The sequence below is a fragment of the Drosophila miranda genome, chromosome XL (genome assembly GCF_003369915.1).
Source record: "Drosophila miranda strain MSH22 chromosome XL, D.miranda_PacBio2.1, whole genome shotgun sequence".
Taxonomy (NCBI): Eukaryota; Metazoa; Arthropoda; class Insecta; order Diptera; family Drosophilidae; genus Drosophila; species Drosophila miranda.
Genome location: NC_046673.1, coordinates 17,079,636 through 17,098,907, shown reverse-complemented (window position 1 = coordinate 17,098,907; position 19,272 = coordinate 17,079,636). Strand labels below are relative to the sequence as shown.

General features: G+C 47.8%; 4 protein-coding genes and 1 long non-coding RNA gene across 6 annotated transcripts; 2 read left to right on the top strand and 3 right to left on the bottom strand.

Annotated features, from left to right (window-relative positions):
* Window positions 1-597: 597 nt before the first annotated feature.
* Window positions 598-1,631, bottom strand: LOC108163365. Its single transcript, XR_001775672.2, has 3 exons — window positions 1,182-1,631; window positions 920-1,108; window positions 598-689 (listed from the first exon to the last, which is right to left on the bottom strand). It is a non-coding gene; the product is annotated as an uncharacterized LOC108163365 (long non-coding RNA).
* A 113-nt stretch (window positions 1,632-1,744) lies between these two features.
* LOC108161668 (multifunctional protein ADE2) lies at window positions 1,745-4,085 on the top strand. Its single transcript, XM_017296004.2, has 5 exons — window positions 1,745-1,947; window positions 2,007-2,210; window positions 2,287-2,431; window positions 2,906-3,018; window positions 3,091-4,085. Exons 1-5 carry the CDS (start codon window positions 1,932-1,934, stop codon window positions 3,891-3,893), a joined length of 1,281 nt encoding a protein of 426 aa, XP_017151493.1. The 5' UTR covers window positions 1,745-1,931; the 3' UTR covers window positions 3,894-4,085.
* A 357-nt stretch (window positions 4,086-4,442) lies between these two features.
* LOC108160728 (TBC domain-containing protein kinase-like protein) lies at window positions 4,443-7,613 on the bottom strand. Its single transcript, XM_017294952.2, has 6 exons — window positions 7,256-7,613; window positions 5,786-7,189; window positions 5,509-5,715; window positions 5,178-5,449; window positions 4,795-5,091; window positions 4,443-4,727 (listed from the first exon to the last, which is right to left on the bottom strand). Exons 1-6 carry the CDS (start codon window positions 7,446-7,448, stop codon window positions 4,623-4,625), a joined length of 2,478 nt encoding a protein of 825 aa, XP_017150441.1. The 5' UTR covers window positions 7,449-7,613; the 3' UTR covers window positions 4,443-4,622.
* Window positions 7,614-7,903: 290 nt separating this feature from the next.
* Window positions 7,904-10,566, top strand: LOC108161578 (heparan-alpha-glucosaminide N-acetyltransferase). Its single transcript, XM_017295902.2, has 6 exons — window positions 7,904-8,295; window positions 8,405-8,541; window positions 8,806-8,927; window positions 9,003-9,177; window positions 9,239-9,900; window positions 9,957-10,566. Exons 1-6 carry the CDS (start codon window positions 8,152-8,154, stop codon window positions 10,439-10,441), a joined length of 1,725 nt encoding a protein of 574 aa, XP_017151391.1. The 5' UTR covers window positions 7,904-8,151; the 3' UTR covers window positions 10,442-10,566.
* Window positions 10,567-10,770: 204 nt separating this feature from the next.
* LOC108161422 lies at window positions 10,771-17,612 on the bottom strand. Of its 2 annotated transcripts, none has more exons than XM_017295715.2 (3): window positions 17,402-17,612; window positions 13,451-14,069; window positions 10,771-13,387 (listed from the first exon to the last, which is right to left on the bottom strand). In XM_017295715.2, exons 2-3 carry the CDS (start codon window positions 13,676-13,678, stop codon window positions 11,750-11,752), a joined length of 1,866 nt encoding a protein of 621 aa, XP_017151204.1. In that variant the 5' UTR covers window positions 13,679-14,069; window positions 17,402-17,612; the 3' UTR covers window positions 10,771-11,749. The 2 variants fall into 2 exon arrangements, with proteins under 2 accessions (XP_017151204.1, XP_017151279.1); XM_017295790.2 differs by lacking the exon at window positions 17,402-17,612 and adding an exon at window positions 15,000-15,189.
* Window positions 17,613-19,272: the final 1,660 nt, after the last annotated feature.

The following is a 19,272-nucleotide window of genomic DNA, read 5'->3' as shown; positions in this document are numbered from 1 at the left end:
TGGTACTATCGACCAATATCGATGGCACCTAATATCGATAGTTCTCCACCTCTAACGTGGTGTCTAAGCTGGCGAGCAAATGAGTGTGGCCGCTGATTTATTGATACGGTCTGACCCTCAAAAATATACCGAAATATTTTCAAAATATACCGTAAATATACCAATGAACTAAACCCACTTAGACCCCCTATTTAAATAGGGTAACACCTTGAGTTAAGCCGCGTAAAATAATACTGCTTGAAAATGAATCAATTTCCAACGCGATTGGCTAATTTTAGGGACTCTGTTTCATTCGATTTCTTAAATTAGGTTTAAGTGAGCGTGAAATGAAACGTAAGTAAGCATGAAATGTTCATCATTTGAACACTTGTTTCTTGCCAACATTTGTATACCCCATTTCCATTAATTAATATTACAATTATGTTTTACAAGCTGCTTTACATCTTAAATTATAATGACATTTCTCAGAATGAATTGTTTTTTACCTATTCATGCATTTCTTCTTTTCTGTATATAAACTTTAAAACAGAGACGAGACTGATGACAACAATTCTCCTCAATTCTATAGTATCCTATCCTTTTTCCTAGGGTATGAATTCAATGCCAACCGCCTTCCATACGCTGTGGTGATCATCTCATCTCTGTCAATTGGAAGGGAAGGAAGTGATACTCGTCCACTACAAAAAAGGCTGTTAAATATATAAATAAAATATAAAATAAATAAAATATTCATAAAAATGAATTGAGGCCTGAAATATACCATTATATACCGTTATACCGTAAATATACCTTCAACTAAATTTTAACGTCAAAATATACCGTAAGTGGTCAAATATACGGTCTGACCCTCAGTGATTCGTTACCATTCTCATGGAATGGGCGCGAAGTTTAAAACTCTGCACAAAAGCAAAACATTTACCTGAAATGTGGAAGTTTTTATGATAAAGCCTACTATGAGACTATATAGGCATGCGACTTTCTCCTTTTCCTTCTGCAAGCCCAAAAGATTATTCGTTTTACATATTCTTTGCACAATTGCAAGATTTCTGGTTGATTGCTAATTTTTTCCCTTGCACTTGGCAACCGATCCACAATCCTGACATATGGCCTGCGGAAACCGTGTCGGAGGAAAAGTTTATTTTTATGAGGGAAAAAGGCGAAACAAAAATATTTTTGTTTACCTTCCATATGACAGGCTAACGACGTGATGACGCGCCCATTATCGCCGATTGATCTGTGCGGAGTGCCTGGAAGGACGTATGTTAGCCTCAAATGACCGCCAGTCTGGAGGGTAGCGTGCTGAAAACTGAATCATATCTGAACTTGATTCGAATATGGAATACCTTGCTTGGAAGCTGGGTAGCTAGCAAAATTGGATCTGAAAAGTGTAAGGAATCTGCCGCAGAGCGACTCCCAGCTCAACCGGAAAGCGACGCATATATTTCTCTCGCTCTCACTGCATGCATTTCCCATAAGTCTATCTCTGTTTTTTTCAATTAGTCAGTTAGCAAAGGGTAATGTCATTAGCAAAGCAGCCAAAAGCGTCTATCCACTGTAGGGTATCTAAAAACCCGTTGCTATGCCTACGCTTCGCACGCATGCACACACACACGCACACTGTCTCTGAAATATGACAGTGTGTGGGTAGGATGCGAGCGATAACCAATTTTTCTTAATTTTTGTTGTTTCTTTTTTTGTTATTATAAAGTCGTCGAAACTGTTCTGTCGGCGCACATTTCGCTTTGAGACCTAAAGCGGAGCAGAACAAGAACGAGAGAGAGAGACAGAGAGAGAGAGAGAGATTGAGAAGCACACGCGAATATCAAGCACAAAGCGAAGCGCGCAACACGTGAAAATAGTGAAAGAGAAGGAGAACATCAGAAACAAATTGAATTTAATTCGTATTTATCAGAAAATTAGAAGCAAGAACGATGACAACTACATCCAGTAAGTAAAAAAAAGTAAATATATGTATCCCTATCAAACGCTATCCATCGGTCCCGCAGTTGAGGGCTATAAGCTTGGCAAGGTTCTGATCGAGGGGAAGACCAAGCAGGTGTACGACCTGCCCGAGCATCCCGGACTGTGTCTGCTGCTGAGCAAGGATCGCATCACTGCCGGCGATGGTGTCAAGGCGCATGATTTGGCCGGCAAGGCGGAGATCTCGAACACCACCAACGGCCAGGTCTTTCGCCTGCTCAACGAGGCTGGTGAGTCGTCAACCGCAGCTTTGTTTTGTGTATGGTGTGTTGTGGAACTTATGTGGAACATTCGAAAATTCAATAGGTATACGCACTGCCTATGTGAAGCATTGCGGGGCGAAGGCCTTTATTGCCCGCAAATGCGAGATGATACCCATCGAGTGGGTAACTCGACGCCTGGCCACTGGATCGTTCCTCAAGCGCAATGTCGGCGTGCCGGAGGGCTACAGGTTAGTGGCATTCATGCCGAGGTTATCGGCGCCTTCGATCCCATCCCGCCGCATATCAACCAACGTTGACGTTTCACGCTGCTGCGGTAAACAAATTAAACTGCAATCGATGCACTGCACTGCACTGCTCGCGAGGTCAACGACAGTTCCGATAAGCATCTCCCATCCATCCCCTCATCTCGAATAACATTGCAAAAGTCATCGGAGGCAGGCCGAAAACCATTCCGTATGCAATCCGTTTTTAGGTTTCGTCAGAGAATCTCGATTTCAAATTTAAAGCAAAGGAAAAGGCCTTACAAAATAGTTATGGCATGCAATGCAGTAACAAAGCCTCCTAACATAGTTCTTGAATATTAATCACGATTTGAAATGTTGCCCATGTTAAATCCATTCAGTCTATGGTTTAGCCCCATTCTAATCGATTAGTCAGTTTGTTTAGTCTGAATATAATATTATATCTATTTTATCCGCTAGATTCTCACCACCCAAACAGGAGACCTTCTTCAAGGATGACGCCAACCACGATCCCCAGTGGAGCGAGGAGCAGATAATCTCAGCCAAATTCGAGCTCAATGGCCTGCCAATTGGTAAGCACACTTCAAGCAACCATCGCATCGAACCCACCCGTTCACAGCCGTAACTTACCTCTGAATCGCTAGGCCAGGACGAGGTGGACATTATGCGCCGGACGACTCTGCTGGTTTTCGAGATACTGGAGCGGGCCTGGCAGACAAAGAACTGTGCGCTGATCGACATGAAGGTGGAGTTCGGCATCGATGCCGATGGCAACATTGTGCTGGCCGACATTATAGACTCGGACTCGTGGCGTCTCTGGCCGTCGGGCGACAAGCGCCTGATGGTCGACAAGCAGGTGTACCGCAACCTCACATCGGTCACGTCCAGTGACCTCGACACGGTTAAGCGCAACTTTATCTGGGTGTCGGAGCAGCTGGCGGATATTGTGCCGCGCAAGGACCACCTGGTGGTGGTGCTCATGGGCAGCGCCTCGGACACCTCGCACAGCGAGAAGATCGCCACCAGCTGCCGCTCTCTGGGCCTCAACGTGGAGCTGCGCGTCAGCTCAGCCCACAAGGGACCGGAAGAGACGCTTCGCATCGTCCGGGAGTACGAGTCGGTGATGAACAACCTTATCTTTGTGGCCGTAGCCGGACGCTCCAATGGACTGGGCCCGGTGGTATCGGGCAGCACCAACTATCCGGTGATCAACTGCCCGCCCGTCAAGTCCGACAACATGCAGGTCGATGTCTGGTCCAGCCTGAATCTGCCCTCGGGCCTCGGCTGTGCCACCGTTCTCTATCCGGAGGCGGCGGCCCTACATGCCGCCACCATTCTGGGCCTGGGCAACTTCATGATCTGGTCCAGACTGCGGGTCAAGGGCCTCAATAACTTTATCACCCTCAAGAAGGCTGACAAGGAGCTGCGCGGCGTTCGCAGTGCCTAAGTTTCGCAAGCGAACTTCTACTACATTCCCACTCCTCTACCCCCTTCGTTTGCATTTTTTTGAATCTTTTTGTTTTGATTATACCCGTTTCTTACTTTTCTAGTGTTAAGCATAGCATGACTCGAGCTAGGGATACCCTGTGTAGTCGAAGGGTATCAAGAACTAATAAATAATACAAAAATTACAACAAATTATTGGTCAAACCATTCCCGAAGATTAGCAATACTAAGTAGGGGAATCTACTCTATGGATATACAAATAATTATAACATCTAGAGGTAGCGTTTCCGCATCAAATAGCCATTTCCTTTAAGTATCAGGTATCTTGATGTTGAGGCACGTGAGCCTCTAAAGATGCATCTTGTTGATGCATTTTGGAGGATCTGCCCATTTTCCTCCAATTGAATCTCTAAAAGAGCGCGAGATCTCGGCAATTCGGATCCACATCAAATGAGCCACAACCTTCAGCAGAATGATACTGCTCCAAGGACCCGCTCCACGGAGAATCATGGTGTTTCGATAGAAGTCATGGAGTGAGCAATAAAACACATACCGTATTCAAAGGTTATAAATATTACCTACACATACATATATGGTACAATACATCAACATACGAAAAGTACTATATGTAGCATTTTACAAAATATCAATATTGTACAGTGCGTGCGCTTAGGCTAGCCGAACGGGAAGAGTAGCGATGAGAGGACGATGCATATAGGCGTTCGATCGATCAATTCGAGATTAGTATATTCGGCTCGATGGAGTGCAGGACATTGAATCCCTTGTGTAGAATGCAAGTGCGTTGGACGCCGCAGGCCACCAGAAAGTGCGAGAACTGTGATATGGAAATGAAAACAGAATAGATAGAAAAACGTATTTTGTGCCTTCAGTCGGCTGCTCACCTCCACTGCATTCTGATGAATGACGCTCACACAGACCACAATCCTTCCCCGCAGCTGCGCCTCCAGATGTGGAACATTTAGCGCCTCCAGACGCTGCTCGCCCAGCTGCACCGTCGCGAACGGTATGTTGATGCTGTGCGGTACATGCACATGTCCGTAGTCGACCACGCTCCGCAGATCGATGAGGGCCAGATCGGCGGGGGAATGGAGCAGCAAATGCTGCACATCTTTGGCACTGATGCGAGGACACTGCTCCAGCTGCAGATGCTTCAACTCCACATCAGACAGGCCAATGTCCTGCGGATAAAGATGAAGAGAAAGAAGCAAGACTGGTTAGATATCTGAGACCTTTCGGAGACTCTGTTGGTACCGCAAACACAAACCAGAGACTGGGGCGGCTGGGAGCGGAGGGCGTGCTGGCGATGCGTGATGCTCTTTGGTGTCGCCTCGTACATCTTCTGCGACTCAATCACACAGGTCTCCATCACGATGTCGGGCAGATCGGAGAAGAGCAGTATGCACTCGTTGAAGCCCGAGTCGAGCAGCGTACTCCTCAGTTGCCGCAGAATGGCGATGCCGATGAACAGCGGATAAGAGCTGTCGCCCAGCATCAGCTTGTCCCACAAGTGCAGGATCTTGTGCAGCGGAAACACATCTACAAGGACGATTCAGTTAAGGCTGTCCCATAGGCCGGAACTCACGGTTGCAACTCACGAGAGAACATGGTCAGGAACCAGGGAATGGCAAAGAGCTCCGGAATGAAACTGATGCTGGATAAATGCTGGGCGAGGAGCGGCTCGTGGAAGGCTGTTAGCTGCGAGAACTTGCTCAGATACTCCTTGATGATGGCCGAGTTATCCTTGAGGAAGAACCAGTGCAAGTACTTCGGTATGAATCGGAAGAGGCTCAGAAAGGCCAACTCTGCAAGAAGCCAGAGCCAAAACGTATGATCACACAACGTGGTAGTCCCACCCGCGCAGGAGCAACTCACCCTCATTGTTGAAGTTCAGATAGAGAAAGGGTGCCGTCAGCGAGTCCAGGCCCTGCCAGTAGACATACTGTGGATGGGCCGTCACCCAGGCCTTGAGCAGTCGCCTCAACTTCCGGTGGCCGTCGGGCGAGGACAAGAGCTCGTCGTACTGGTGGCATCGCGGAATGTCTACCTCGATTTGCCTGTCCGTGGACGTTGGCGTGAACTTGTCGATCTTCCCATAGCCGCTGTTCGGCACCACCTCCAGCAGGGCAGCCCAGACAGCACCTCGCAGCAGCGGCGGAATATCGATGGCCGCCTCCCGCTGCAGCAGCTCGGCCGTGTAGGGATAGGCTTGCAGCAGGCGGGCGAACAGGCGCACGCGATGGAACTGGTACTCGATGTCGCGCTCTCTAATGACCAGCGGCAGCTGCTGCAGCTCGAGGACAAACTGTTGATGCTGGGACGTGAAGCGCGGCGAGTGGAGCAGCGGGAAGTATACACAGGCCGGCAGCTGGCTGAGACGCTGTAGCAGGGCCTGCAGCTTGAGCGGCACCACGCGATCGTCCATCAGGTGCGACTGGCTGCGAGTCGGACAGACGCTGGCTCCATTCAGACGCACGATCTGCGGCAGGCCCAGGATGGGTGCCTCGCTGCGGATGAGGCCTTCCTTTTTGAGCTCCGCCTGGACATCGCCACCGGCCAGCTGCCAGAGGTGATAGATTTGCGACAGCGGACACCGCAGGAGCAGCGGGAGAGGCGGTAAATGGGACTCCAGCTGCTGTTTCGACTCATCTTCTTTGGCCTTCTCTCGTTCTCCCTCGGCCTGCAGGATGTCCGCGAAACATTTATTGGCCAGCAGCTCCCTGGGCAGTGGTCGCTGGACGGGACTGGCGTGGAGACATTTCTCCAGCAGCTGCCGCAGCCCTGCGTCCATGTTCTGGTAGACCTCGAAGCACTGATGCTCCCGGGCGATCTTCTCCAGCACATTGTTACTCCTGGCGAAGGCGAGTATTTTCCTGACTACATTCGAGATTTTCAGCTTTGGCCAGAGTTGCAGCCCTAGCACCAGCTCCGCCACAAGCATGGCCAGGGCCCACACATCGCTCTTGACGTTCCCATTGAGGCCGAGCAGTCGTTCCGGTGCCATGTAGCGGATGTTGCCCACGGGGAACGGCACATAGGCACCGCCCTTGGTCATGAAATAGAGGCCGTAGTTGAAGAGCTTCAGTCGTCCGTCCGGTGCGATCAGAATGTTCTTTGGCTCCAGGTTGTGGGCCACCAGATGATGCTGGCTGAGGACATTTATGCCGCAGGCCACCTGGTAAAAGATGCGCAAGATTTGTGCGAGACTGAGCGGGGGGTGTCGCTTCACATGCTCCTCCAGGGAGCAGCCCACGTACTCCGATACGACAATGGTTCGTTCTGAAAGGATACTCTATGTGAGACAGGGAATATACACAACCTGGGTCCTTTGGTCAGTTACGTTACCATGCTTGCCGCGAATAACGTCTAGATACTGGCACAGGTGCTCATCCTGCAACTCCTTCAGCCGCTGGGCACGCCCCAGAATCGCTATCGAGTTTGGGGTGAGGGGCAAGCCATTGCTGCCGCAGACATCGCCCGGATGCAGTTTCGCAAAGAAGGTGACGGCGCACAGGCGAGTCTCAGGTTTGATTGCCATTGATGGGGGGGCGGATGGATGGCTTTCCGCTTCTTCCTGCTTCCTTGCTCTCTTTCGTTATTGGTGGACTCAATCTCAATTGCAAGCCAAGCCTGCATCGGCAGCAACAATTATTGGAAACGGAGTCCCCAGAGCGAACAGCTGTTGGCGCTGCCACATCAGGCATACGCCCCCTCAAATGGAAAGCCGACGCGCCAATTCTGTTATCAATTTAAAAAGGCTAGTGGACAATGTCTGAAAGTCAACCAATCGATCAAAACTAATCAAGAAATTAAACCATATTGTTATTTAAATAAATCAAAAGCCCAATGCAGCTGTAAACAGCGGTGGAGGCCACAACGCAATCCGCCAACAAAGAAATTTTTAAAATTCTGGTAATTCAATCTATTTATTGGAAGGCGATTTCACCCATCTGGCCACTCTTTAGAGCTTTGGGCATTGCCCAGCACTGGCTTTCGTTTACGGTTACTGTTGTTGTTGTTGCGCTGATCCACTTGCGAATTAACTTTTATTGCGCACTCGAAATTGTTTTCTTATTTGTGCACCCAACATGCCGCTCTCCAGCTATAAATTCTGACTAGTTAGGCTCAGTCGGTCGCCAGTAACGCCGAGCGGGCCACTGCGTACCATCATCCCACTGTGGCTATCACTGCAATTTGCATTGATAACATATTGACTACGGCTCGGATTTGACCCAAAAATTATGTCGCTGCTAGTGGAGTACACTGATCCGAGGTGGCGCGGTCTAAACATGCGCGACCTCGCCGTCGACCAGGCCTACATGTACCTGCGGTCGGAATACGGGGAGCCCAGCTATCTCTATACGCTTTCCGACGAGTGCTATACGGTTGAGTATCCATCAATTTGCGAGTAATTTGGATCGGTTTCTCCCCTGAATCGATGACAATTAATGAAATCGAAAACATCTCGATCTCCCCTCCCCTTCCCACCACCAGTGCCCCTACACGAAAGTGAAAGCTCTGCCTGCTGCTGGCAGCGGACAGCAGTTGGAGCCGTTACAGCTGAGCACGGAGTACGCTTTGAATTTCAAAATCTTTCAACACGATCAGGGTCGCTATGCCCACGAGAATGTGTGAGTACACGTACACACATACATATGCACATAAGTGCATGTTTGTTCTTTTGGTTAGCATATGTTTGTTTCCCCGTTAGCCACAAGTATTACGTTACCCCACCGCCCCACCGGTAAGCAGCTAGGTAGCTGGTGCCACCCCCGGTGGGCGTTTAATCGAAATTACTTAATTAAGCGAATGCTTGTGGCACTTGACGCGATTGGCAGCTATCAGAGAATGTTCTACTCTTCAAATTTAATCAAATTTCCCTATCACTCCCATAGCTCTGCCCTCTGCTGGCTGCGCCGCACCGATCTGCAGGAGTTCGGGGTCTACAATCTGACGCTCCTGCCCAACGGCACCTGCGACTTTGCCGTGGACAAGCCGGGCGTGCCCATCAACTACGGTGAGTGCTCCCATGCCCCTGCCCCCTTCCCCCGCCCCCTGTTATTGAAACTGAAGCAAAGCTATCTCTTTGCAGCGTTCCTTTCCGTGTTCGTGCTGGTGGCCGCCGTGCTAATCCTCCTGAAGCTGGGAAGCTGCGCCTGGCGTTGCTACCGCTACGATGAGGCTGCTGCCGCGGCGGACAGCATTGGAGCGGCTGCTGCGAAGGCCACGCAGCGTAAGCGACTGCGAAGTCTGGACACGTTCCGCGGGTAACTGCCGGGAGCAGTACCAGCAGCACTACCATTAATCACCCGGTTTTCGCTTCCACAGACTGTCCATTGTTCTGATGATATTCGTGAATAGCGGGGGCGGCGGCTATGCGTGGATCGAGCACGCCGCCTGGAACGGCCTGCATCTCGCCGACCTGGTCTTCCCCTCCTTCCTGTGGATCATGGGCGTCTGCATACCTCTCTCGGTCAAGGCACAGCTCTCGCGCGGCAACAGCAAGGTCCGCATCTGTCTGCGCATCCTCTGGCGCTCCATCAAATTGTTTGCCATCGGCCTCTGCCTCAACTCGATGAGCGGCCCCTCACTGGAGCAACTGCGTCTCATGGGGGTGCTGCAGCGTTTCGGGATTGCCTTCCTTATTGTCGGCATCCTGCACACCCTCTGCAGCCGCCGCGAACAGGTCCAGCCACAGCGCGCCTGGCATCGGGCCATATACGATGTCTGTCTGTTCAGCGGGGAGCTGGCCGTGCTCCTGGCCCTGATCGCCGCTTATCTGGGCCTCACCTTCGGCCTGCCTGTGCCCGGCTGTCCGCGCGGCTATTTGGGGCCCGGCGGAAAGCACGACCTGGCTGCGCATCCGAACTGCATTGGCGGCGCAGCTGGCTATGTGGACCTGCAGGTCCTGGGCAATGCGCATATCTACCAGCATCCCACAGCCAAGTATGTGTACGACTCCAGTGCCTTCGATCCGGAGGGAGTCTTTGGTGAGTCTCGAATATCTTCAGAATATCTACAGAATTCTGTAAGTCTGTACTTGCAGGCTGCCTTCTCAGCATTGTCCAGGTACTGTTGGGCGCCTTTGCCGGTCTCACGCTCCTCGTCCATACCACCTGGCAGACCCGCCTTAGGCGCTGGCTGCTCCTCTCCGTGCTCCTGGGGCTCGTCGGTGGTGCTCTGTGCGGCTTCTCCCGGGAGGGTGGCGTAATACCCGTGAACAAGAACCTCTGGTCGCTTTCGTTTGTGTTTGTCACCGTCAGCGTGGCCCTTCTGCTGCTGGCCCTGCTCTACTACATCATCGATGTGCGCGACGGCTGGTGGTCGGGCTGGCCCTTTTCCGAATGTGGCATGAACGCCATCATCATGTACGTGGGCCATTCTGTCCTGCACAAGATGCTACCCTGGCACTGGCGTCTCGGGCCCATGAACACCCACTTTCTGCTGCTGCTCGAGTCCACGTGGAACACACTCCTCTGGGTGGGCATTGCCCTCTACCTGGACGCCCACGAATTTTACTATAGTCTCTAGGCCTATTCGATTTTAAACCTCATTTTGCTTCCAATAAATGTTAACCTGTAACCTGCTTGTCAGTCTGCAACAAGCTTAACCCATTTAAGGGCGGCTCGCTCGTGCCATTTCGGTACACAAACAAATTTTAATTGTCCTTAAGTTTGTTCCACTCTTTTCTATTGCTGAAAGGAGGCCCGCAGCAGTCTGAAACAATTGCCAGATTTCGAGTTAAGCCCCGAAAAAATTCTCCTTTTATCTGGTGTGCTAGCGCACAATTCTTCAAGTTAGGGGCTTCGATTCCTCGGAACTGGATCTGGGAACACAGTAATGACAAAAAGACTGTTGTGCGTGTTTTATTTTTGAAATGTTTTTAGTTTTATTCTTAGGCTTAGAAAACATTCATTTGCCCAACGTTCTATTAATGGATTTTTCTCTCATTTTTTGTTTTATTTCGAGGCGCATTCCTAAGGCTACATTTTGTGAGTGGGGGCGGTGTGTGATTGCTTCTCTTTCGATCAAGGATCGGTAAACGGTCGGTACTTTTCTTAGCCTATTTCATCTCTCGTTTACATACTACAAGGGCACTGTACTACTACATACACATCAGATCTACTAACACTACTAATATATATATCTGCATATATCTATATTAAATGCCGTCGTCTGTCTTCTCCGCAAATGATTGTAGAACCAAACGAAACACACATTTTTGAACGTACTGGTCTGTCCAAAACGAAACGGCACCTCCTTTATAACGGTATTAAACCTGTACCAGGCTGTCGAGGAGCAGGCGAGACGACTATATTGCGCGGTCTTTAGAGAGGCTCCGTATAAAATTATACAAAAAAATCGAAAAAAAAAAACGCAAGAGAGGTCTTAATCTTATTTACATAAACTAATCTCTAAATTAAGGTTTTACATATGCGCCTACATGTATGTATTACGGTGGGGAGGGGGAGGGGAGCGACTGAGTATTATGAAAAGTAAAAAAAAAGCAAAATAAAAAAATAATAAGTAAAATAAACGTATTATTCGGCTCAGCATCATTCGTCGTTCATCGTGTACAACATTATTACTCGTATAAACATTGGATGCTTCTCGAAGCCCACCGTATCGTATGCGGCGTATATGTACAATCTCTCAAGAAATCAATAAATATTGATTTGCGTTTCTTACGATATGTAAAGTATGATTTTAAAAAAACGGGGGGTTTATTGTTGTTGTTTTAAGGTATAGATCAACAAGATGGCCAAGTCCCTCCCATCCGCTGGTTCCTCCGACTCCGTCTCCGTTTCCGTTTCCGTCTCCCTCTCGTTCTTGATTGCTTTAGACCTTTGTCTCTGCGGAGGATGGAGGGTTTGCTGGCACTGCCTGGCCAACAAACTTGGCCGACTTGAGAAGTATAAACTTGGGATTGGCATTGGCTGCCGCCACAGCCACAGTGGCGGTGGTGGTGGCACCCTTCTTGGCCGGTGTTATGGTCACCGTACTGGGGGCTATGGCATTCATCGCAGCCGTCTGATTGCTGGCAGCCAGCGAGGAGGCCGGCAGTATGGTGGTAACCCCGTTCTCATGCTGAATGGTGTTGGCATTGTTGAATATTGCACGAATCTTATTACTATTCCCCTGAGATCCTCCAACGACGTTGATTTTTAGTGCGGCTCCAGGCGCGACCACTACCTCGGACGGCTGCTGACGCTGCTGCACAATTCTGGCGGTGAACTCATTGCCGGCCAGCACTAGGTTCTGAGTCTGTCCAGTTATGGGCAGGCCGCTGGCCAGAATCAGCTGCATGCCACCAGCCGTGGCACCGCGCTGCTTCAGCTCATCCGTAGGCGGACTGACGCTCAATTTACGCTCGAGGACATGCTCATCGAAGCCAGAATCCGAGGAGTTGTCGTTGAATTTGGTGGCCACCGAGGACGAGGTCGAGCAGTTGGACGACGAGGATAGCGACGAGGGTGAAGCCGCTCCGACGGATGTTGTGGTCATGCCCGGATGCAAGCTCGCAGTGGCGGTGGCGGTGGCCGTCGTGGAATGTGGCAGAGCCAGAGCCGTGACTTCAGTCTTGTTTAGTGGAATGGGACTTATTCTATGGATATCGCCCTGTGGAAAGGACTCCGATTGTCGTTTAAAGAACAAATGATGCTTCTTCATAGCTGGCATCGGATTTTGCACAATATTTCCTTGGTTCGGAGTTTGATTTTGAGATGGAGCTGGAATCGCAACGGGTGCTGCACCTGAAGCTGCAGCTGCAGCTGCAACTGGAGGAACCATATTTGGCTTGGCGTTGGCGGACGCGGCGGCGGTGGCTGCCATCTCCGCTTGCTGCCGCCTGAGGCGCTGGTGCTTTTCGCATGGCTTGTAAAGCATCGGATCGATGATGTAGCAACACATGCCTAGAGTCAGACTCTGGAAGACTGTGCCGCAGCAGACCTCTAATCGTATCAGATCGCTCTCTTCGAAGAACGGCACATTGTCCACTGCCCGTCGATTCTTTTTCGGCGCCAGTTGGCAGCGTCGCTTGCTGCCCGTGAGCTTCGGTCGCTTGCTGTTTTTCCCTTGCTCGGCCTGGGCCGCCGACGCGGCTGCCGTCCGCTTTCTGGTCTGATAGGGGGCCGCCAGGATCGGTGGTGCCCCCCCACCCGTAGCCGTAGCCGTAACCGTAACCGAAGCGGGAACAGGCAAGTGCTCCTCGTCGTTGCTCTCGTTAGAGTCGCTCTGCTGGTGCTCGGACATGGGTGAGGAGCTGCTCTGACGTGGATGGTTCCTGGCGATTGGTTCCGCTACTGCTCCCGGAACGGCCGTTATCTTGCCCTTGCGATTCTTCTTAAAGATCTTCGCAAACTTCTCCGGTATAAAAGAGCTGCTGCCGCCGACTCCTCCTTCGCCAGCCTCTGCGTTCTCGCGCTTTTTCTGTTTGGCCAGGGACTTGGTGCCGGGACCAGCTCGGGCATCCACCACCTGTTACAGGAAACAGAGAATTAGTAAAGTGATTTTATAGCGGCATACTCTCTTGGTACTTACATGACCCCAATGGCGCTTGCTGTCGGCGGGCAGGCGCTTGAAGCGCTTCACCAGCAGCACGCACGCGTTGCAGATCTCGCCATTGCGCGGCTCCTGTAGGTTGAAGCACAGCACCGACTCCTTCTCGTATTTGCGGGAGGCCGTGAAGCGAGAGCTGCTCGACTTGGCCCGGCAGATGCAACAGCCGTCGGCAGAGCGGTAAACGCGTGGCTTATGAAAGCTGAACATTTTTTTTTCCTTCGTTTGATCGGTAATGAATAAATAAAAAAGGGGCCTTCCTTTTTTCTCGTGGGTCTGTTGAATGGTTTGTTGTTGTTGTTGTTGTTCTTACGATTTTTTCACTGTTTGCATTTGTCTTTTACTGGTGTGTGTGTGTGTCTGAATGTTTTGTGTGCGTATTGGTGGGTTGATTCGTTGTGCGTCCTTGCTCGCTTTTGTGTATATGTGTGTGTGTGTGTGTGTGTGCGCATTCACTGTAATTTTGTTAGTGTTATTTCTTGGCGACGATTGGATTTATACTGATTCGGGACTCGTTCACAGCCAACAGCCATTTCTTGCGATTAACTGTTGTTTGCTGCATTTGTAACCTTTTATCCTGCGTCGTCGTCGGCGTTACGATCTAAACAAGAGAGTTAAAAAGAAATTTCGAGTTAGAAACGGTTAAACATATGATCACACTGCAGTGTTGACAGCTGGCAACGCTGCTTTGCTCGGCTCGGCCTGCGTCGCTTTATTACAGCATAAACTGCAATTCCAATTCAAAATGAAATTCACGCCAATCGAGAAATCTTTTTACAATGCTTCCGTTTCGACAACCGGTTTCCACACGAAATGATTAAATGTCTTATCAACACATTCAATAAGTAGTATATTTTTGAGGCAGTGTTAATTAAATTTAGCAAACATGTTTTCAACAGCAATAAGATCAATGGGAGTAAGCGGGTGAGATACATAGCTAAGCCACGCGCGCGCTCATATATACACGCTGATGAACACACACACGAATATACATATGTAATACATATTATGTATACATATATACTGAAGCGCAATTTTTTGTTGCCTGGCAATACCACTTCTGTACGTGTGAGTGCAAGTTTTTGGGGACGCGCGCCGCATAAACAAAGCAAGCGCAAAAAAAGGGACACACACTCATACAGTGAATTTAAAGCGCGCTCTCTCGCTGCACTCGTAGCGAGTGACGTGACTTTTGATACGGCTGGCTGCTGGGCCTCCCTTCTTCCTCCTTCTCCACGGCCATTGCTGTTGTTTTTGGAAAAACTGATTTTCGTTTGGGCACAAAAGTGCGTGAGCGTCTATCTACGTGTGTGTGTGCACCGGCTAAGCATTTGTGTGCGTGCATAGGTTGAGCATTTTTTTCATTGCTTACATGCTATGAATATTTGTATGTGTGTGTTTTTGGAAGGTGAAAATGCATTAACAGGTTTCCAAACATTTTCTTGTTGCTATTATTAACACTCATCTTCCTGCCCCCGCCACTATCTATGTGCTTGACCCCGTACTCACTGTCGACGAAAAAACTATTTACCTGACTAAAACTGATCGTTTTTCTGCTAAATGCGGCGACACTTATTTTTTTTTCACAAAACACTTTAGTACTCTTCGATTTGCTGGGAATTAGGAATAGTATCCGGGGACAGTGCAAAATATACGCGGCGGTAAGAGCTCCGGGTAAAACGCGTCTGCACGCAAGAAACACAAAGGCAAAATGATGAAGATGTGTGTGCGAGTGAGAGATTGGGCAGCGCAAAGCGAATGCAGTGATAACGCAAGCGAGCAGCTGAGCCGTGTCTCCCTCCGTCTCCCTTCCACTCATGTGGAGTGCGTGGTCGTGTGTACGTGAGAATGCGCGTAGCAAAAATTCCGGTTGTATTTACAGCGATACAACAGATACAGCATGACAGCACCGGTCAGAAAGAGATACAGAGAGAGAGCCGAAGCGGGAGAGCAGTAGAAACAACAATTTGCATAACATTCACTGTTCGGCGGGAGGCGTAAACAGAGTTGCCACCTGACAAATTCGAAATGTTAATTGAGAAATTTGTCGTTCATTTGTTCGGCTGCGCTGCTGTTGTCGTTCTCCCCGGGTTCTGGTTCTGGTTCTGGGCCAGCCATTGCTTTCGTTTTCATTGTTTTATTTTGCGGCTTTGCATTGTTCCGATAAAGGCGAAACGTGCACAATACATACGAGCAGAGCTGATAAAGCAATAACCGCAGCGCAGCTGCATGCATGTATACATATGTATATGAGAATTTGAGTGTCGTGTATGATATTATGACGCTTTTTCCCCCCAATTTAATAATAGGCCCCCTTGCAACACCTACGCTGGGGCACAGTGGTATTGTCATACGTGACAAACAAGACGTATACACACAGATACAGCATCTGTCAGCATAGGTCGAATAGGTATATATGTATGTAAGTAGAATTGGTGGCAACGCTGTGGCCGCTCAGACAGCTGCGGTCGATGTAACCACTTTACTGTTGCTGCGAATATGCACCGCATTCTTGTTGCTATTGTACGTTGGGGCGAAAGTGGCCGAAAAACATGTGGTGTGTGTGTGTGTGTGCGTGGATGTGCTACGTGCCTGTTGGGGCACACGCACAACCGAAATCCAACAAAAAAGGAGGCCAAAATCTAGGTCGTCGCTGCCCGCCTGGCGCTGGGATGCCAGCAAGTGGCCGCAAAATTGAAATCAAAACAAAATGCAACACGAAAATACATAAGAGAACAGGCAGCGACTTGCTTGAGTGCGCATGTATTGGTGGAGTACTCGGCTTTGGGCATTGCGAATATAAAACTGTACTTGTGCGAAGTTGAACGTGTAGATCAGTAATTGAGCGGCGGACGGGACTCTTGCAAGAGAACATTGTGGGGGCGGGTGGTAAGAGGGAAAGAGAGAGAAGCAAATGCTTGAAAGAAGTTTTGTTTATTGTATTTCACGCACTCCAAAGCGTATGCATACATATGTATGTATGTATGACATACACATGTTCAGAGTGCTGGCAAACAAGGTCAACGCGTTTGTGTGGTACGCACGAAAATCAACTTTCCTACGTTGTTTTTAGGCCTCTCCGCCGGCAGAAAGTGAAAGACAACTCGAGAGGTAGTCTTATTGGAATAATCGCATAAGAATGTGAAAACAACAGCAGCGGCGGCAGCCTGAAACAGGTTGCTGGGGCGGGCTATTTAACAGTTATAACACATCCATACATTCACACAAAGAAGCATTTGCACCGGTAAATGGAGTGATAGCGTAATACACAAAATGAAAATAAACCGAATTTAAATAAAGGAAAAAAGAAAGTAAATATGTTAGCTCGGGTTTTTTAATATTTGCCAATGTGTTGAAAAACTTTTTGCTAGAATGGAGCAGGAGGGGGGGTAGGGGGGCAGCAGCGTAATTGGAAGTAGGTTGTTCGGACACACACACACACGCAGGTGGGTGCAAGCAAGAAACAAGGAGAGAGACGGCCACTGTTAAGTAATAGATTACACTGCGCTCTCCTCTGTGAGTATTTATGTGTGAGCGAGCGAGTGCACGCTTGTGTTGGTCTGTTTTGCAGAGAAAGCGCGCGCAAAAGTAAAACGAAGAATAGACAACGGAAAATGCTTTGTGCCACTTTTTTCGACCCTTTTGCTCGCATTTCCGCACAATTACAATCGCTAACGAAATTGTTTTTTGGCTCGAGGCCGCCTCACATTGCCATTGGAAGAGTTCAAGAGGCAGGCGGCAGCAGATACATTTGATTATAGCCAAGTGAAGGTCAACAGAAACAATCAATTTGTTGCTCAAACCGTAGCACACAAGACCAAGATTGTTTTCACACACGCACACAAATAAACGGCACAATATTCTGCATTATTTTTGGGAAGTGCGTATGCATCTGCATGTTTGTGTGGCTGAGTATACTAAATTTGCACTTACCTGCTTATTCTCTTGTCGCAGCCTGAATCTGGATCTGGGAGAGCTGCTCTTTTTTTCTTTTATGCACTTTTTGATTTGATTAACGTTTGATGTATTTGAAAAACTTGAATTCGGTTTTTATCATTCAAGAATTGCAAATTTATTTGTAATTTTTGTAAACACAACCCCCATCCTGTGTGACTGCTGAAATCCGGATAAAATATACGGTCCGACCCTCAGAAATATACCGAAACTAAGTCACAAATTTCAAAATATACCATAAATATACCGACGAATTATTTGTGATGAAGTTGCATCCAATTCCTTGTTTTTGATATTCGGTTGAATATTACTAGCTAGCTAAAAATCTCAGCTCTGAACTCATAAATTTATCCGATTATTAAAGACTGGTAACTGGATTGTTTATAAAATAAGGTTTATGCAAAACCGGTAAAAAACAATTCCCACTAAATTGGTGGTAACTACACGCTAACTACATATTTGCTACATAATGGGAGGAAAAAGTGGGTATGGAACACAGGCAAAACGGTGCAGAAAATGCAACTCAGGCCAAGTAAAATCCACTCCTTTCGCTTAATATATCTTGCAGACAAAAAGCCGACTTTTTCTCCCCAGCGAGTTATGGTTCGTACCAGCCGTGCAATTTGTCTATACCCTTCTTCATAGACCATTCAAAATTACGACTCACTATGAGCGACATATTCCGCCTCATTTTCAAAAAATTCCGTAAATTCTGTTTGTGTTTCAACACAATTTCGACGTCGAAATATACCGAAAAGTATATATACCGTAAATAATGTCGTAGGCCGGCTGCGCCGGCTAGGGCTGTCAAATTTTGATTTTACTTGCTTGTTTCATCGATATGCATAGGTCGATATGTGCGATAAGCGGAACTAAGCGCGTACATACTTTTATTTTGAAAATAGCAATTGACCCGAGATTCGATTTTGTTTTTAAATTTTTTTTCTGTAGCTATGTAATATTTCAGTGAATTGTGGTGGTAGCTGAAAAAGTTGATTGAATCAAATTCATCATGAATCAAAATCACAACCTCTTATCAGAAGATATTTCAACGAAATTATGCAGTGTATCATCTTCTTACAGGGACCAAGAATATGTGTCGAGATCGATACATATGCATGAAAAGGCTAAAACGATTTCCATCCAAGAAAAAGTCTTTACTAGTTACATTTTAATGCAGCTTCGAAAACAAAACTTTGACATTATCAAATAAAAAAGGGTATATAAATGACACATCGCAGATACCTGATGACCAGCAACGTAACATTCCATACACACTTACGTTTCATGCTGTGCTTTGACTTTATTTGTTTAAGCCTTGATTTTTAAAAAATGCACTAAAAGCAAGGATTAAAAACTATCCAATCTTGTAGAAAATTTATTCATCAATGGGATAAAACTATGTGGGCATTGCTGAGAGATTTAGTTAGTCAGCATTATTCAATGGAATATCAAAATTGAGCAATTTCCTTTTTCGTTTGTTTGTATTGACCTATTTCGCTAATTGTTTTTTGTTTGACTTATTTCGCCTAAACCTCTTTTTACGCAAAATGCAATAAAAGCAAATGTTTAAAATAAGCCAGTCAAGTTGAGAATAGGTTAATTAATCGGATGAAATTATGTGGGCATGGCTAAATGTTCTATATAGCTGAGAATATTCCATGGAAGATCAAAATTGAGGAATATGTAAAATAGAACTTGAATTCGTCAGTATATCTACGGTATATTTTTTAAATGAGATGGTATATTTTGGTATATTTCTGAGGGTTGCACGGTATATCTTATCGATCTGCACTTACACTGATCTTGGCCTTTACAGTAAAGGTGGAGAACTATCGATAGTAGGCGCC

What these genes read in the sequence shown, in the direction of transcription:
- LOC108160728 (XM_017294952.2), bottom strand. Translation starts at nt 7,448, where the DNA reads ATGGCAATCAAACCTGAGACTCGCCTGTGCGCCGTCACCTTCTTTGCG. An exon ending in CGTTATTCGCGGCAAGCATG is followed by an intron (nt 7,190 to 7,255) that starts GTAACGTAACTG and finishes GTATCCTTTCAG; the next exon opens with AACGAACCATTGTCGTATCG. An exon ending in CCCAGCCGCCCCAGTCTCTG is followed by an intron (nt 5,092 to 5,177) that starts GTTTGTGTTTGC and finishes CTTTATCCGCAG; the next exon opens with GACATTGGCCTGTCTGATGT.
- LOC108161668 (XM_017296004.2), top strand. An exon ending in TCGCCTGCTCAACGAGGCTG is followed by an intron (nt 2,211 to 2,286) that starts GTGAGTCGTCAA and finishes AAAATTCAATAG; the next exon opens with GTATACGCACTGCCTATGTG. An exon ending in GGCGTGCCGGAGGGCTACAG is followed by an intron (nt 2,432 to 2,905) that starts GTTAGTGGCATT and finishes TTTATCCGCTAG; the next exon opens with ATTCTCACCACCCAAACAGG.
- LOC108161422 (XM_017295715.2), bottom strand. Translation starts at nt 13,678, where the DNA reads ATGTTCAGCTTTCATAAGCCACGCGTTTACCGCTCTGCCGACGGCTGT. An exon ending in GCAAGCGCCATTGGGGTCAT is followed by an intron (nt 13,388 to 13,450) that starts GTAAGTACCAAG and finishes TTCCTGTAACAG; the next exon opens with GTGGTGGATGCCCGAGCTGG.
- LOC108161578 (XM_017295902.2), top strand. Translation starts at nt 8,152, where the DNA reads ATGTCGCTGCTAGTGGAGTACACTGATCCGAGGTGGCGCGGTCTAAAC. An exon ending in GGGCGTGCCCATCAACTACG is followed by an intron (nt 8,928 to 9,002) that starts GTGAGTGCTCCC and finishes ATCTCTTTGCAG; the next exon opens with CGTTCCTTTCCGTGTTCGTG. An exon ending in AGTCTGGACACGTTCCGCGG is followed by an intron (nt 9,178 to 9,238) that starts GTAACTGCCGGG and finishes TCGCTTCCACAG; the next exon opens with ACTGTCCATTGTTCTGATGA.